Source organism: Lutra lutra, chromosome 13 (assembly GCF_902655055.1).
Source record: "Lutra lutra chromosome 13, mLutLut1.2, whole genome shotgun sequence".
Lineage (NCBI taxonomy): Eukaryota > Metazoa > Chordata > Mammalia > Carnivora > Mustelidae > Lutra > Lutra lutra.
This window is the reverse complement of record NC_062290.1, coordinates 3,234,526-3,252,855: the sequence shown is the minus strand read 5'-3', so window position 1 is coordinate 3,252,855 and position 18,330 is coordinate 3,234,526. Positions and strand designations below refer to the sequence as shown.

General features: G+C 44.5%; 1 protein-coding gene across 4 annotated transcripts in view; it reads right to left on the bottom strand.

The window, feature by feature from the left end:
* The window catches only part of LOC125083880 (uncharacterized), a 64,520-nt gene extending 46,432 nt beyond the window's left edge, over positions 1 to 18,088 (bottom strand). For 2 of the 4 annotated variants that reach the window (XR_007122397.1, XR_007122398.1), the window contains exons 1-2: positions 17,838 to 18,088; positions 5,798 to 5,891 (exon numbers count right to left, since the gene is read on the bottom strand). Coding sequence is in view for 2 of the 4 variants with exons in the window: in XM_047700871.1 (XP_047556827.1) it covers positions 17,838 to 17,842 (5 nt within the window). In the remaining 2 variants the exon portion in view is untranslated. The remainder of the gene's footprint in view (positions 1 to 5,797; positions 5,892 to 17,837) is intronic. The other 2 variants (XM_047700871.1, XM_047700870.1) reach the window with 1 other exon arrangement.
* Between the last annotated feature and the right edge of the window lie 242 nt (positions 18,089 to 18,330).

The window sequence follows — 18,330 nt, the reverse complement described above, 5'->3', positions numbered from 1 at the left end:
CCCAGATGGACAGTCTCCTGGGTGGGACAGATGTGCTGGTAATTGCTGAACTCCCCTCCCACACTCCTTTTGCTTTTGACTTAGTGTTTTTAACCTCAAAGTCTCCCTCTGAGGGGAAAATATGGCATCAGGAGATTAAAACTGAAGTGATAAATGCCTGGGATTTGAGACCTGCTCTCAGAAGAGAAATGGGCTCATTCCAACTTGCCCAGGAAGTGGTGGGCAAGGACACACATTTCAGCATCTCTCTCCACATCTGCTTTTGTGCCCTGTATGTGAGGAAAGCTGTGCCTAACAAGACGGAGCTCTTCCGCCGCCCCCTGCCTCCTCCCAAGGGACATGGAATGAGATGGAGCAAGGCTAGAAAATACACTGGGGAAAAACTCTGGCTCCATGCCAGAACAGAGAAACTAACACAGAGGAGAAGAAAATCTGGAAGAGGCTGAGATACATAGACACCCACCACACGATCTTTGAGCCAAATATGGAAATACAGTGATGCGGTAAGAACATTATGGCAACATTAACACATAATGAGAAAATTATGGAAAAGATACTCCTCTCCTTGGAATACGGAACCAAGAAAAACCAAGGTGAAACTGAGGATTGTATATGCATCTGGGGGGACAAGTGAGTCCCAACAGATGGTTCTTGGTCCTGTAGTTAATTGCTGTACATGAATATGAGTGTTTTGTCCTTTAAAATTTTAAGTTCTGCCTTGTAACCAACATATGGTCCCCTGTCATTTGCATAGTTATCTGTCAGTTAAGCACTGACTTATTTATTATACTCCAAAAAATATTTGCAGAATGAAGAATGAACTGGCACTAGTAAAAATAGTCATTAGAATCTTATTTCTGAAAGTGACTGCCGAGTGTCTTGGAGCACCACCTTATGTTCCTGAAACCCCGAAACTCACAAAATACAGATTTGCCACAGAGCAGACCCACTCTTATTTATCAGCCCCACGTCACGATGACGCTCTGTGCTTATTCAAACACACCTCCTTTTACTGCTTTGCCTTCCTGTGCTTTACAGAGCGTGTGCTTTTTACTAATTGAATGTTTGTGGCAAGCCTGCATCGAGCAAGTCTGCTGGCACCACTTTTTCCAACAGCATCTGCTCACTTCATGTCCCTGTGTCACATTTTGGTAATTCTCACAATATTCCCAAGTTTTTATTATTGTTATATAACATAACATGGGGGCATCACAAACTAGGCACATATAAGACAGCAAACCTACTCAGTAAATGTTGTGTGTGATCTGACTGCCGATGTGGGGGAAACAGCAGGAGGAGCGGATCAGAAGTGTGACCTGAAGACGGGACTGAACTGCTAGAATCCCGTGATCAACCTTGAACAGACAAGGACTTGCTTCTTACGGAGGAGCAAAGAAAGTGGTTTCTTGAGATAGAATCTACACCCGGTGAAGATGCCGTGAAGACTGCTGAAGTGACAGCAGAGTAAGGGTTAAGGTATGGGGGGGGGGCGGGTGTCCCTGGCTGGGCTCCGAAACTATTCCTGGCAGGCAAAAGCCTAAGTCAAAGTGACCAAAAGATAAGGGAACAAACCAGGCTACCCTGCCCTGGGTGTTAGGGAGTGTTTTTCTTTGGTGGCTACATAGTAATGACAGAAAATGACAAAGAAGTAAGCCATTCTCAAAGAATGACAAAGAAGTGAGCCACTGAGGGGTCATCAACAGTCCTCGCTCAGACCAAGATGGCACCAGAATCTCAAGACCGCAAGCCTCCTGGCCAAGTTGTCAATAAAAGATTGGCCCTGAAACCCCTCAGAGCCACCCATTCAGGACCTCTCACTCTAGAGAGCTTTTTCTTTCCTTTCTGTTCCTAGCGTCGCTTAATGAACTTGCACTTCACTTCACCCTGTTGTGTCCACGAGATTCATTCTCTGACCATGCGAGTCAAGAACCTTCAACCCTGCAACAAAGGATTCAGAATATCACGCAAAAGTAGCCGTAGCGCAGCAGCAGAACTGGAGAGGAAGGACTGCAGTTGCGAAAGAAGTTCTGCTGTGGGTCAAACACTACCATAAAGCATCACGGGCTGCAGAGAAACTGGTCCCGGAAGAAGAGTCGGTCCATGCGGCAAACTCCAGGGTTGTCTTACTTTCGGAAACGGCCACCGCTGCCACCACCCCGATGGGTCGGCAGCCTTAAACAGCAGACAAGACCCTCCACCAGCAAAAAGATTATGGCTCCTGAACGCTCAGATGATGGTAAGCATTTTTCAAAAACAGAGTATTTTCTAATTGCGGTATGAACATTGTTTTTAGACACACCGACTGCACACTCCGTAGGCCACAGTACCCTGGGAACATCACTTTCATGTGCACTGGGAAACCAAAGTGCTCTTTGACTCATTTCACTGCAATATTCGCTTTATTGCTGTGATCTGGAACCAAACCCACAGTATCTCCAAGGTATGCCTGTAATTTTTCCTAATTTTGTACACACTGGAAAAAAAGCTTAGCGTAATTATCAGCACTTCTGTGATCTCCTTGCCGCCAGCAGCCCTGCACACTGGTTCCTACCGGCGGATGCTTGCTCACTGCCCAGCTCCTCACCGCGGCCCCGGGGAGGAGCGTGTGGCCCGGCTCCAGAGGAACCGTGTCTGCGTGCTCGTCATTCTGTCGTCACAGCTCTACACACACACAGACTTGTGTTTTATTTTCTTCTTTGGAAGGGTAGTTTGTGAGAACAGAATCAGGGTCTTCCTTGATAAGACCCACAGCAAGGTGTCCCAAAGCTATGCCTATCCCCATGGGTCACCACGTTGCGATTTTTAAAGTGATCCCCAAGTTACCTAAAGAGACAAACAAAACCTGACCCCATTTGTACAGCAAGACGCTCACAAACATGACCCAGGCAATTCCTTTGTTTCTGTGTTGAGGGGAGGGGTGACCACAGCGCATTCTCCTCCTGGAGGTTCTCCCCTGGCATGGTTTTATACCCCTGAGGCAATGCTAACCCAGTTTGCCCACAGTCTCCTTCTGTGTCACATTTCTTTGCATAATGGAGCTTTCTCTATTTTCCTTCGAGGAAGCGTAAGGAAGAAGGGAGAACAGGGGGAGGGGGGAAGAAATCACACAATGTTGCATCTTTCTCATGCTGGGCATGAGAGATGGTCCTTCCCAGGACAGGGCTTGTTTTGAGTTGTGCGTGTGCGAGCCTCCCCCATGGGCTAGAATGCAACCATGGCACTTCTGGAAAAGGGAATAACCCCTCTATTATTTATAGAAAATAATTTTTTAGAACTTGCAGGGAAGGTTCTACGTCACCTCCAATGGCAAGAGTGAGAAATACAAGGACAGAAATGGGCATCAGGCAGATAGCGAGGATGAGGGACACTGGAAGCCATCATTTCTGAAAAGTGATGGTCAGAGAAAGAAACAGAAGCCAGGCCTGGCTTGGAGACGTGTCTACCCTCAGAAAACTCCCCTAAATAAGGGGAAAGCAGTGGGAACAAATCCTGAGCATCCTCTTAAGTGCCCCCCTCTCCGTCATGTGCTGTCGAGAATGGGGGTGAGTGGGGGAAGATAAAAAGATGGGAGAGGGAGGAGAAGCTGCCTCACTCTGGGGAGGGCAGGAAGGGGAACGTGGGGCCTCCAGGCTCAATGTGTGTGTTTCCTCAAGCTGGGAAGAAAGTAGAGAAAAGGCAAAAATCCCATGATTTCTCATGAATAAATAGACACTTAATGGAAAGGAAGAGAAAAAAGAAACAAAAACTATCCACTCCCTGGAAGGAGAGATGGGGGAGATGGGGGAGAAGAGACACTCCCTGGGAGGAATGAGGTTCAGTCTCAGCCCTGGAGGGAGTGAGCCCAGGAGCCAAGGCAGGCGGAAAAGTGAGGGCTCCCCAAGCAGGTGGAGGGCACCAGCCCTCCCAAACCTGGCATTCAGTGTAGCCTGAGGAGTTTCAGCCCAGCCTGCTGTGCCAGCTTCACGAGGCCACAGCCCAGGAAGGCAAGGACACAGAGGTGGCCATGCCCCATGGTGGGAGAACACTGGGACCCATTTCAGAGATTAGGGCTGCCTCAGGAAAGCAAGACTTGAAGATGGCAAAGTTGGGACTTCTCAGACCTTTCTTTTTCTCTTAACCTTTAGGAAAATAGTGGGGAAATTAGGAACAGAAAGTGCAAATCCCATAAGACATATAACATAGAACTCTAACGCCAAACCTCGACAGAGGCAGGGGAGCTCAGACACCATGAGAACACCCCAGGGAGGCCTCACACGTAGCTGGGAGAGCAGGAAAACAGGTCAGAACAAGCAGTTGCTCCCCACAGTTATGTCACCCAGCAAGGCTTGTTAAGTTTCAGAGTATTTGATGAGAAAACCTTGGAGGAAATAGACTGATGTAAGTTCTTTGAAAATGCAAGCGCTGTGATGGCTACTATGTGCGAGAGCAGAAATGAAGAAAAACGGTTGCCATGGGAGCACAACCAGCAGAGAACAAGCTGCGGGGCCTGGGCTCACACGTAGATCAATTACAGTCTTCTCTTCAGTGTCTGCGGGAAGATCTCCCAGGCCAGTGGCTTCCAACCTGTTTTTTTCTGGACCACCAGTAAGAAACACACTTCCTTCACACGTACATAGGCAGATACGTTTGTATTCCTGGACAGACCTTCATTTAAAAATACATCCTCTTACTACATATGATGCGTTCTAATGTCTTCCATAGAGTTCTGTTCTACTTATTTTTGAAACACAGCTTTGGTGATAAGACGATTCCCAATAATCTCCAGCACTGGTGTCCCCACCTTTGTATAATCCCCTCCCCTGACTGAGGGCGGGACCCGCAATTCAACATCACTAACTACTAGAAACACACCGAAAGCACAATGAGATGCCACCTTACACCCATTAAGAGGGCTACCATTAACAAACCATAAAGTACCCAGTACTGGTAAGGGTACGGAGAAATCGGGACCCTTTGCACTGTTAATGGGAATGGAAAGAATGCAGCTGCGGTGGAAACTAGTATGGTGGTTCCCCAAAACATTAAACATGGCACCTCTGTATGATCCAGCAATTCCATTTTTGGATATATACCCCCCAAATTAGAAACAGATACTTGAAGGGGTGTCTGTATACCCAAGTGTTTAGCAGCCAAAAAGGTGGAAGCACCCCCAGGATCCGTGAGTGGAGAAGCAGATAAACACAATGACCGATATATACACAGGGCACTCTTACTCGGTCGTGAAAAGGGATGGAATTCTGACACATACTACAAAATGGATGAAACTTAGGAACATTCTGCTAAGTAAAATAAGACCAGTCACAAAAAGATAAATACTAAATGACTTCACCTAGATGACGTACTCAGAACAGTCAGAAAGTAGAAGGACGGGTACTCTTCAGAGAGACAGAAAGTAGAAGGATGAGTACTGGGAGCTTGGGGAAGAGTACAGAGTTACCGTTTAGTGGGGACAGAGTTTCAGCTTGGTAAGATGAAGAGTTCTAAAGATGGGTGACACGACACTGAATGTACTTACCACCACCGCACTGCCTGAAAAATGGTGGAGGTGGTTCGTTTCTGGGTTTTCCTTTCTGTTGATCTATAGGTCTATTTTTGTGCCAGGATCATACTGTTTAGATCACTACAGCTTTATAGTCAATTATCTTTAACAAAATAGAAAAGAATACGCCATGGGAAAAAGACAGTCTCTTCAACAAATGGTGCTGGGAAAACTGGACTGATATGTGCAGAAGAATGAAACCGGGCCACTTTCTTACATCATATACAAAAATAAATTGAAAATGGATTAAAGACTTACATGTGACACAGGAAACCATCAAAGTCCTAGAGGAGAACACAGGCAAATAACCTCTTGGTCACTGGCTGTAGCAACTTCTTGCTAGACACGTCTCCTGAGGCAAAGGAAACAAAAGCAAAAACAAACTAGTGGGACTTGATCAAGACAAAAAGCTCTGCACAGTGGAGGAAACAATAAAACTAAAAGGCAACCTACGGAATGGGGAAGCTATTTGCAAATGACATATCTGATAAAGGGCTAGTATCCAAAATCTATAAACAACTGATACAACTCAACACCCCAAAACAAATAATCCAGTTATAGAATGGGCAGAAAACTTGAACAGAGTTTCTCCAAAGAAGACGTCCCAATGGCCAACAGACACATGAAGAGATGCTCAACATCACTCCTCATCAGGGAAACGCAAACCAAAACTACAATGAGCTGCTATGTCACACCTGTCAGAATGGCTAAAATTAGCAACATAAGAAACAACAGATAGATGTTGGAGAGGATGTGGAGGAAGGGGAACCCTCTTACACTGTTGCTAGGAATGCAAACTGGTTTAGCCACTGTGGGAAACAGTAAGGAAGTTCCGCAGAAAATTAAAAGTAGAATGACCGTGTGATCTGGTAACTGCGCCACTTGGTATTTAACAGAAGAACATAAAATACTGATTCAAAGGGATGTGCGCACCCCGGTGTTTACAGTGTCATTTTAAAAAAGATTTTATTTATTTATTTGACAGAGAGAGAGAGATCACAAGTAGGCAGAGAGGCAGGCAGACAGAGAGGGGGAAGCAGGCTCCCTGCTGAGCAGAGAGCCCGATGTGGGTCTCGATCCCAGGACCCTGAGATCATGACCTGAGCTGAGGGCAGAGGCTTAATCCTCTGAGCCACGCAGGCTCCACTATTTGTAGCATCATTATCTACAATAGTCAAATTATGGAAAGAGCCCAGATGTCCACTGACAGATGAATGGAAAAAGAAGATGTGGTATACATACATACATATATATACACACATATACATATACATACAAGGAAGTATTACTCAGCCATAAAAAAGAATGAGATTGGGATGCCTGGGTGGCTCAGTGGGTTAAGCTGCTGCCTTTGGCTCAGGTCATGATCCCAGGGTCCTGGGATCTAGTCTTACATCAGGCTCCTTGCTCGGCAGGGAGCCTGCTTCTCTCTCTGGCTCTGCCTGCCGCTCTGCCTGCTTGTGCTCATGCGCTCTCTCTCTCTCTCTCTCTCTCTAACAAATAAATAAATAAATAAATAAAATCTTAAAAAAAAAAAAAAAGAATGAGATCTTGCCATTCACAATGACATGGATGGAACTGGAGAGTATTATGCTAAGCGAAGTAAATCAGACAAAGACAAATACCATATGATTTCATTCGTATGTGGAATTTAAGAAACAGAACAAAAGAGCAAAAGGGAAAAGAGAGCAAGAGAGAGAGAAACCAAGAAACAGACTCTTAACTACAAAGAACACACTGATGGTCACTGGCGGGGAGGTACGTAGGGAGGGGGGATGGGTGAACTGGGTGGTAGAGATCAAGGAGTGCCCTTGTGATGAGCACTGGGTGTTGTATGAAAGCAATCACTACACTGTATACCTGGGATTAATATTACACTGTATGTTAACTAACTGGAATTTAAATTAAAACTTGAAATATATATACATTAAAAATGGCTGAGATGGTAAAATTTATGTTTTATATATTTAATGATCATTTAAAATAATTTTTAAAAACTCAGATGGAATCACAAAGCAAAACCCAATTTATATGTCACATAAAAGAGATGGGTCCAAAATAAAGTAACTTAAATACTATAGTAAAAGATGGACACAGACACGCCAGACAAATGAAGACAGAGAGAAAGCAGAGATTACAAAGTCACCATCAGAGGAGGTTGCATTTAGGACAGAGTATTCAGTGTGACGAAGGAAGGCCAGTCATAAACGACAAAAGGTACAGTCTAACATACCAAGTAGCCCAGCTCAGAAAATGTTATTCAAATGCTCCGAGGAATACAAGAAGCCATTGACAGAAACATTCTGGAATTAGGAGGCTTTCATTCACTCATATTGGTTCATGGTGAGTCAGATAGGGAAAAATAATAATTACATCTAAAAGAGCCTGAAGGATATAAAAAATAAGGCAGACCTAATTGATTCACGTAAACTCTATTCACTGTTAACAAAGAATATATATTTTTAAGTGCTTGTAAGATAGTCAAGCACATTAACCATAAATTTGGCTAGTCCATCAGTTAGAAACCTTTACTCACAATTTATAACTGCTTATTCATAAATGAGATAATTGTACTATTGACAGTTCTTAATTAAAGTAAATACGGGGGCACCTGGCTGGCTCAGTTGGCGCAGCATGTGTCTCTTGGTCTCAAGGTTGTGAGTTTGAGCCCTATGTTGAGTGTAGAGATTGCTTAAATAAATAAACTTTTAGAAAATTTATGGGATGCCTGGGTGGCTCAGTGGGTTAAGCTGCTGTCTTCGGCTCAGGTCATGATCCCAGGTTCCTGGGATTGAGTCCCGAATCGGGCTCCTTGCTCGGCAGGGAGCCTGCTTCTCTCTCTGCCTCTGCCTGCTGCTCTGCCTGCTTGTGCTCTTTCTCTCTCTCTCTGACAAATAAATAAATTAATAAAATCTTAAAAAAAAAAATTTAAAGTGGGACTCCTGGGTGGCTCAGTCAGAAAAGCCTCTGGCTCAGGCCATGATCCCTGTGTCCGGCTCCCTGCCAGTTGGTAGTCTGTTTCTCCCCCTGAACCTTCCCCGCCCCATGCTACCCCCTCCACCAACTCAAGCTCTACTCTTTCTCAAATGAATACAATCTTTAAAAAAAAATTTGTTTAAGTAAATACAGAAGTTCTTTTTTTCTTATTTCTTCTTTCTTGTTAGTTCCCAAGAACACATCTTTTTTTTTTTTTTTAAGATTTTATTTATTTATTTATTTGACAGAGATCACAAGTAGGCAGAGAGGCAGGCAGAGAGAGGAGGAAGCACACTGCTCGACAAGCAGAGAGCCCGATGCGGGGCTCAATCCCAGGACCCCGAGATCATGACCTGAGCCGAACACAGAGGCCTTAACCCACTGAGCCACCCAGGCGCCCCGAGAACAATCTTTTGCATCCTTCTGTGAACAGTTCTGCATTGAACACAAAGACTGCCTCAGGGAAAAGACAAAAGCTACACATGACTTTCTCTGATCTCAGGTCAGAACAATTAGAATAAATTATAAAAATTAGGAAAACACCCTGTTACCTAAATCATTTTCTAAAATCTCTTAATACATTTGGGTCAAAGAAAAAATTTGATAGCTGAGAGCAATAGCACCAATACTAAAGCTAAAACACTGCTTAGAAAGATTCATAGTCAAGTATTATTTTTAATAAGAAAAAAATAATGAAAAATAGTTTAAGCATTCAACTCTAGATGTTAGAAAAAGAACAATATTTTTAAACTAAAGAAACTAGGGGGTGCCTGGCTGGCTTTGGTGGAATGTGTGACTCCATCTCAGGGCTGTGAATTCAAGCCCGACATTGGGGGTAGAGATTACTTAAAAATAAAGTCATTTTATTTTTTTAAAAATATTTTATTTATTTGTTTATTTATTTATTTTAATATTTTTAAAAATATTTAATATTTTTAAAAATATTTATTTATTTTATTTATTTATTTATTTTAAATATTTTATTTATTTACTTGTCAGAGAGAGAGATAGCACAAGCAGGGGGAGCAGCAGGCAGAGGGAGAAGCAGGCTCCCCGCTGAGCAAGCCTGATATGGGACTCCATCCCAGGACCCTGGAATCATGACTTGAGTCAAAGGCAGATACTTAACCAACTGAGACACCCAGGTGCCCAAAATAAAGTCTTTTTAAAAAACTAAAACAAGGGGCGCCTGGTGGCTCAGTGGGTTAAAGCCTCTGCCTTCGGCTCAGGTCATGATCCCAGAGTCCTGGGATCGAGCCCCACATTGGGCTCTCTCCTCGGCGGGGAGCCTGCTTCCTCCTCTCTATCTCTGACTGCCTCTCTGCCTACTTGTGATCTCTCTCTCTCTGTCAAAAAAATAAATAAATCTTTAAAAAAAATTAAAACAAAAAAACTAGAGAAACTAGAAGGAATAAATCAACACATATAAAAAAGAAAAATGGTAAAACTAATAAATCTACTATCAGCTAAGATATATAAAAGAATACTAAGTAAGTAAAATCGATTATTTCTAAAAATGAAAAGGCCCATCTTTCCCTTTTGCTGTAGGGAAAAAACCTCAGTTCTGGGTCCTGGGCATTTGTCCTCCGAGGACCTCCTCATTCTCACACAGAACACTTAACTTCTCACACGGCCAGTCACCAGATGTGTGGTTTCCTCACAGCAACAAGCAATCCTCAGACACCAGCTGGGTGTTCTGCAGCTCAACTCAGTTCTGTCACCATCTACCTGGAGGCAGCATCAGATCTCCCAGGCTAAGGGCTCAGTCCCACCAGACACCCCTCCCCCACTTCCAAGGTCAGAGCAGGTCCCGGGGGTCACCTGAGCATCAGACCAACAGGATATAACTCAGAGGTTCCCATGACCCTCTCCTTGGGTTCCATTTATTTGCTAAAGCTGCTCACAGAACTCAGGGAAACATCTCCATTTGCTGGGTTTTTAAAGGCTATGATAAAGAATACAGAGGAACAGCCAGATGAAGAGAGCACAGGGTGAGGTCTGGGAGGGCCCCGAGCATGGGAGCCTCAGTGTCATGCTCACCAGCCTGAAAACTCCCTGAATCCTGTTCCACTGGGACCTTATGGAGGCTTCCTGACATAGGCATGATGGATCATAACTCCATTTTCAGCCCTTTTCCCTTCTCAAGAGAATGCAGGGCAGGGCGGAAAAATCCCAAGCCTCTGATCATGGTGACCAACCCCAGAGACACCCAGGAGCCCACCCAAAATCGTCTCATTAGAACCAAAGATCCTCCTACCACCCAGGAAATTGCAAGCATTTCAGGCGCCCTGCCTCAGGAAACCCGGGTCAAAGACCAAACATTAGAAGAGAAGATGATGGGGCACCTGGGTGGCTCCGTGGTTAACATAGTAGTCAACAGACTGCAGACGCCAAAACCACCCACCATTATATATATATATATATATATATATATATATATATATATATATATAGTATATATATATTAGAACCATCACAGGTGACCTCAAATTCAATTACTAAAGCAGAAATCCAAAGTGAAACACTAGCAAATGGAATCAAGCAGCACTTGATATCATGATCAACTGTTTTCAGAACTGGAACACAAGATGACTCAATATTGGAAAACCTATTAACAAAATTAATTGAATGTATGGATAAAATTGGAAAAACCTGATCACCTCATAGATGTTGGAATGAGATTTGATAAAATTTCAAAGTCTATTCCTTAAAACCCCGTAATAAAATACGGAAAGAAGAACTGACCTAATCCAATCCATAGTCCAGTACCACAGTCAATGGAGAAATACTGACAGCTTGTTAATAAGGTAGAAAGAAGACAAGGATGTTCACCATATTTCAGCATTGTTCTGGAGTATTTGAAGATGAAAGAATTTTCAGGATGGAGGACAGGAGATACAGATTTTTAAGGTAGCAGTTAAATGAGAATCTTATTGCCCCAAATTTGAATTATAAATAGAAACTTGTGATTTATATTTTTTAAGAAACAAGAACAACTAAACTTATCTCCTAGATCTGTCCACTGATAAATATGGAAGCAGAGACCAGCCCAGAAGTGTGCAGATTCCCTAGCCCCCAGGGTGTGTCACTATCACTATTTCTCACTTCGATGAACCAGGGCTCCTTGCAGAGGGCAAGTTCCTGGTCAAGGGCAGGATGACCTGAAACATCTTGTCACACCAGATAGCAAAGAAGTGACGGCGTGTCAGAAGGACTCAGAAGCCAAGCTGAGGAAGCCCTCACTGGCCAAGAAGGGGGCGATCTGATCATCAATAACACAGTAGGCTGAAGCATGCCAAATCCATTTAAGCACATTGGTTCATAAAAATACTATTACTAAACACACCCAACACCACCCCGCACCCCAAAAAGAGAGAAGAAATACAGAAAGCACACTAGTTACCTCTGGAAGATGCTGAAGGGGAAAAAAAATATCAGGCTTTCAAGCTGTTATCTCACCTTTTCTTTATAAACTGTAGTAGATGAGGAGCTGGTATTCCAGCTAATAAATGAAGATAAAGGCTTACAGAATACCACTATTCTGCAATCCCTAATGAATTAAAGGATCTAAGCAGTGGGCATTGGTGACTGCTGACATTGTAAAAAGAGAGATCACCAGAGACAACGGGCCTTCCAATGGAGAAGCACAGCCCCTGTGAGACATGCCTGTCCAAATAAGCCAGAATCCGATTAAGTCCCTAGATCCTACTACTCATCTATAGGAAATAGAGTAGAGGAAGGTGTTGAACACGATCTAGCGAACTACAGACTGATTCCACTTATAAATATTAATGTAAAAGTTATAGTATTAGTTTAAAAAGTTCATCAGTACATTATAAAGTCATAAACCACAGCCAAGTAAAGTATCAATTCATTCATTCAAGGATGTTTCAATATCAGGAAATCTACCAGTATAAATAATCATCTTAAAAGTCAAAGAGAAAAACTATATGATCATTTCAAAATTCATTCTTGATTGAAGTCATAAATGCAATAGGAATGAAAGAATATATCAAGTACTCAATAAGATAAATGTGTGACTATATAGCATTTAGTGGTGAAATGTAACATTAGAATCAGGCACATGTGGTATGCACATCTCCATTATGCAATATTATTATTAAGTTATTATTAATAATTATTAGACAAAAGAAAGAAATAAAATGTAATTATAGGAAAGAAGGAAAAATATCATTATTTATAGATAATAGGGTTAGATGCCTGGAAAACTTAAAAGAATACACATTTTATTATAAGGAAAAAGAAGATGGTTCAATCATTGTCATCATAAGGGTTAACTGTGTGCCAGGCACTGGAGTATTTCTTATATATGAACTTGTTTTGTTCTCATAACAATTCTATGAAGTAGACACTGGAATAAATCCCAGCTTTACAGAAGAGGAAACTGCGACACAGAGAAGTTAATAATTTGCCCACAGCTACTAAGTGATGGAGCTAAAACACAGAATTGTTGGTGTCCATATTTGCCAACAATACCCACTTCTGAAAATGTCCCATCAATTATAAAAACCTAATTAGAAATACCTAGAAATGTGCTTATCAAGAAATAAAGATTAGGGCACCTGGATGGCTCAGTGGGTTAAGGCCTCTGCTTTCGGCTCAGGTCATGATCCCAGGGTCCTGGGATCGAGCCCCAAGTCGGGCTCTCTGCTCCTCGGGGAGCCTTCATCCTCCTCTTTCTCTCTGCCTGCCTCTCTGCCTACTTGTGATCTCTGTCAAATAAATAAATAAATAAAATCTTAAAAAAAAAAAAGAAATAAAAATCTATATGACTAAAACTTTAAAAGGAGGAAAGATGATGAAGAGCAAAGCAGCTGAAATTTTGGGGACCTCTAACCTAACTGGTTGTCTAGACCATCAGTCTCCGCAGTCATATGTGAACAGCAAACCTCCCCATCGGGATGACTGTTCATGCACATCTCTGTCATGGTAAGACAATGGGCATGTCTGAAAAATAAACAGAGACTCCATAAAGAGAGCACTGCCCCTGCTCCACTCACTCACTTTTAGGTTACCATAGCATATTCAAGTTTGCCTGCATCCAAGTAGTAAATATATGGGTTCTAGTATTAAATGGGGAGCCTAATTTACTGTGATGACATGGAGAATAACCTGGAAAGTCTAAGGCCATTTATGGTAATTTTCAGATGATCTCATAATATTTATTTTTTAAGAATTTATTTATTTATTTGAGAGAGAGACCAAGACAGAGAATATGAGTGGGGGGAGGGGCAGAGGGAGAGAATCCTCCAGCAGTGAACAGAGCCCAAGTGAGGGGTTGGCTAGATCCCAGGACCCTGAGCTCATGACCTGAGCTGAAACCTAGAGGTGGGTGCTCAATCAACTGAACTACCCAGACACTGCCCCCCTTTAAAAAAATTATTTTAGAGAGAAGGAATCATAATAAAAAATATTTAAATGAGGTTTTTAGCTTAGACATTACAACAAAAGTTGAAAATGTTGCTAAAATTTTCAATGCCTAGAAGTGTCCCTGAGCAGTTTGTCACCTACAAGATACTTTCCAAAATGATCAGGCATCATCTACTCCTTCCTGGTAAATTTCAGGACTTAACACTAGGATAAAGATAATCTCCTTTTCCAAAGAAAGATGTTGGGATGAGAGCACTTTTTGCTGCCATAATTGTGTTGTTGTGAGAATCTCACAGCACACTTAAAAATTGAGGAATGGAGTGTTTTTTTAACTTGTTTTGAAATCTTCCAAAAGAAGAACCCACTTGATAAAAATAGAAAAAGTAAAATATCTGATTAATATGCAAAACCTCCTGACCCCCATCAGGAAAGATAAAACTGTCCCTTAAAATCTCTCCAGAATGAGTGGAAATGCCTGAATTACTGGAAGCACAACCCAAGGAGGGCAGCCAGGGCCCCATATCCTCCTCCTGGAATCGTGCATATTCCAGAGAATCCTTCTCACCAATGACAGAGATGAAAACCAAGTGTCAAAATAAATGTAATCTAGAGCCAGACCTCACATGTCTGCATCAAAAGCGGCAAACCAAATTTAAAAAATAATGATGCACATTCGATCACACTGCTCTATTATTTTTCTAGTAAAAGTAAAATATTTTTGTATCATTAAATAAGATGAAAATATTTTAAAACAGTGCTTATTTCATTTTCCATTTATCTTTTTCACTTCTCTTTTTGCATATGTAATATATAAATATGTATTAATGTTGTTCTAAATACTTTAAAGATAAATATATATAAACCTACAATTAAAAAGAAATAAATATATCAGGGCACATTCTGGTCCCCTGTTTTAAGTGCCTAAGGTACATGTTAAAACGTGGAGACTCCTATATTGACTTTCCAAAACTGTAATTTTTGATCATTGAATAACAACCTTTTTGGGCTACTTAGTGTAAGTATTTAACCAGAGCGACTCCATCTTGGTTAAAAGCCATTTTGTTGTTTGTGCAGTAAAACTTAAACCGACCCTGCCCCCCTCTCCCCAGAGAAACTTACTTAGAAGCAAGTCTGGGAAACCAGTAAAATATGGTCAGCTAGTTCCTAATAACAGAGCCCAGAATACAAGGCCAGGTCGGCCAGTTCTTGATAACAGGGCCCAGAATACAAGGACGAGTCGGGCCAGGTGGAGACATCCAATCAGTAAGAAACACACATACTTTTCCCCTAACCACCAAAGAATGCAAACCCCGCCCTTTGGGCGCCAACCTTGAGCACCAACTCTGACCAGAGTAATAGGTTAAGTCAAACAGCTACTATAGGGTAAACTGTAATTCAATTGGCCACCTGCGCGTGACCTAACATGACTACAATCTCATTGGCCACCTATGTGTGGCCAGACTTTTGCTCTATAAAAGGTAGTCTGTAAGATGGGGAGGGGTCGTCCTCTTCAGAGCGGCCCTGGCCAGTCAGTCTGACTTCTAATGCTTGGCATAAAATAAAGCTTTAAATAACTTTCACTTTGTCTCAGTCTCGTTTCGTTTAATAACGGACCTAACACTTAGCAGACATGTGACTGATGTTCTTAAAAGTCTGCGCTGGTGAGACCTTAAGAAGTGCTGTTGGTTCTGTTGAGAAAAGCAAAGTGAGGTCTTAAATACACACAACACAGGCCCTGCTGAGACATTTGCATTTGATTACAGGAAAAAAAATCTAACTGATCTAGTATCAGTTTTTCCAACTAAGATTCTTTTAAATTCACATTTAATGATTAAAAAAATCAATTTAATAGTTTTTTTTAACTGATTACCAATATGGAAAATAACTGAGTTCCTATGTGACTCCATCTGACATTACTGTTTTTTTGTTTTTTTTTTTTAAGATTTTATTTGACAGAGATCACAAGTAGGCAGAGAGGCAGGCAGAGGGGGAGGGAGAAGCAGGCCCTCCGCTGAGCAGAGAGCCCGATGCAGGATCGATCCCAGGACCCTGAGATCACAACTGGAGCTGAAGGCAGAGGCTCAACCCACCAAGCCACCCAGGCACCCCTACTATTATTATTTTAAGGATTTATTTATTTTAGAAAGAGAGAACACACAAGTGGGCAGGGAGTGGGGGTGGGCAGAGGGAGAGAATCCCAAGCAGACTCCCTGCTGAGCAGAGCCCAGTCGTGGAAGCACAGGCCGCAGTGGCTGAGAGCCAAAGCAGGTCTGTCTCCGTGGAGCTGAGGTGCCACCCGGCCGTTGGCTTGAGGTCTCTGGCACCAGATGACGCTTCTACCACCATTTTCAGTTGTTATTTTTTATTTTTGTGCTATGTTCCTCTCAGAGTTTAAAACAGTTGTGCAGAACTTCTGGCTTTAAAAAAAAAAGTGGTTAAAAATATCATAAGATGCTTCCAGAAGGCAGTAGAAGTCATAAAAATGGAATTGTACATGAGACACATTGATCCTTGTCAATGGAGAAAGAACAGAAGATCTATTGCCTCCATCTCCCTAAAAACAGCAAGCAGTGAAGACTCTGGAAATGCAAATAGGAGCAAGAAGGAAAACCTGGTCAGGGGGCACAGGGGCCTTGAATCACACTACTCTGGGACCAGAAATGAGCAAGACCGCAGGGAAGAAGACACAAAAGGGAATCAGGAGCGTGACAGCTGTGACTTACCATTTTTATGTTTTAGCTAATGAAGCAAGCGCTTCGCAAGACAGTCACGTCTTAAAGTTCAAAACTGGACATCCCGGGGCGCCTGGGTGGCTCAGTGGGTTAAGCCTCTGCCTTCAGCTCGGGTCATGATCTCAGGGTCCTGGGATCGAGCCCCACATCGGGCTCTCTGCTCCGCGGGGAGCCTGCTTCCCCCTCTCTCTCTGCCTGCCTCTCTGCTTACTTGTGATCTCTGTCAAATAAGTAAATAAAATCTTAAAAAACAAAACAAAACAAAACTGGACATCCCTCGGCCTTGAAGAACGGGGGTGCTGACGCTACCGGTCCCGGGGGCGCACGCGAGGAAGCACGGCGCTGGACATGCTTGCAACAGTGCTGGGGAGAGAAGAGTCTGCGGGAAGGCCACGGTGACGGAGAGGAGACTCCCCTGAGAAGTGTGTGGCGTCCGGGGCAGCACGACCGTGTGATGAAGCGAGGCTGAGGAGCTGGCCCCCGGGGCTGTGGCTGAGGGACACAGTGGGAAACGCCCGGAGCAGGGAACCCAGGACGCCCAGAGGCCTGCGGAGGAGACAGACTGGAGGCGTCCTCGGGGGTGTCCGGGAGGCAGTGCGCGACACCGGACTGCAGTGCGCGGGAGGTGTGCGGAGGGAGAGGCCTGCGGGCCGGGGGAAGCCATGCACACGGGCCAGAGGGCCCAGGGACAGCAACGGCCCGCAGCAAGGAGCGGACCCGGGGCGTGGCCTTGGGCATCAGGTGGAGGCGGGAGATCCTGGGGTTCAGGACGGAGCCGGAGGGCTGCGGGGAATACAAGTGCTGCACACGGAGCTGCGCACGGAGCACCTGAGGACGCGCGGCGGAGCGGCACCCCTGCTGCCCCCGCAGGGACACAAGACACGGCCGGGACATGTCCAGTGAAAACGGCTGCGGAGCTCCGGTGCTTTCCGTGCACGGAAGAGCGCGGGAGCCAGATTCACAGGGGCTGGAGCCAGGACTCGTGCTTATCACCTGATGCGCAGTAGCAGCTGGGGTTCCCGGGGCGGGGGCCCTGGAAACACCGGGCAAGGAGAAGCCCTGGGCGGGGCGGGAGCACGTCGGGGGCAGCTGCGGAGGAGTGTGGGCGTGCCAGCCGGGGACACAGGGATGGGGGCATGTGGAACGGGGACAGCTGGGTGGGCGAGCACCCTCAGACTGGGGACAGTGAGTGGCATTACCTCATCCTCCAGGAGAGGAGCTGGAACTGCAGCCTGTGACGTCAGAGCAGGGGACGGTGTCTGTGGACGCACGAGGCTCGCTGTGGAGAATCAGGAGGGTCAAGCAGGGTCGGGGAGGAGAGACCATAAGGGGTCCGGGAGGACAGAAAGTGTGAGACGCGGAGGGGAGAGCGTGAGGGTCGCGGAAGAGAGTCTCTGAGGGCCACGCAGGAGAAGCCGAGCCTCAGCAGAGCACAGGGGGCTCAAGGCGGCCGCCGTGTGTCCCAAGAGCGCATGCGTGGACAGAACGTGCCGGGCCGCAGGGCACGTAGGGCACGTAGAGCCGCGTGCAGACAGCTGGGAGCTGGGGCAGGAGGGAGGTGGGGCTTCTGCGGGCAGCTGGTGCGGAAGCAGGAGGGTGGGCCAGGATTCGGGGATGGACCCGCAACATACAGGCTTGAGCAGGGACCTGCGCTCGGCCTGCCCGCAGAGCGGGGCACGTGGAGGGCCCCAG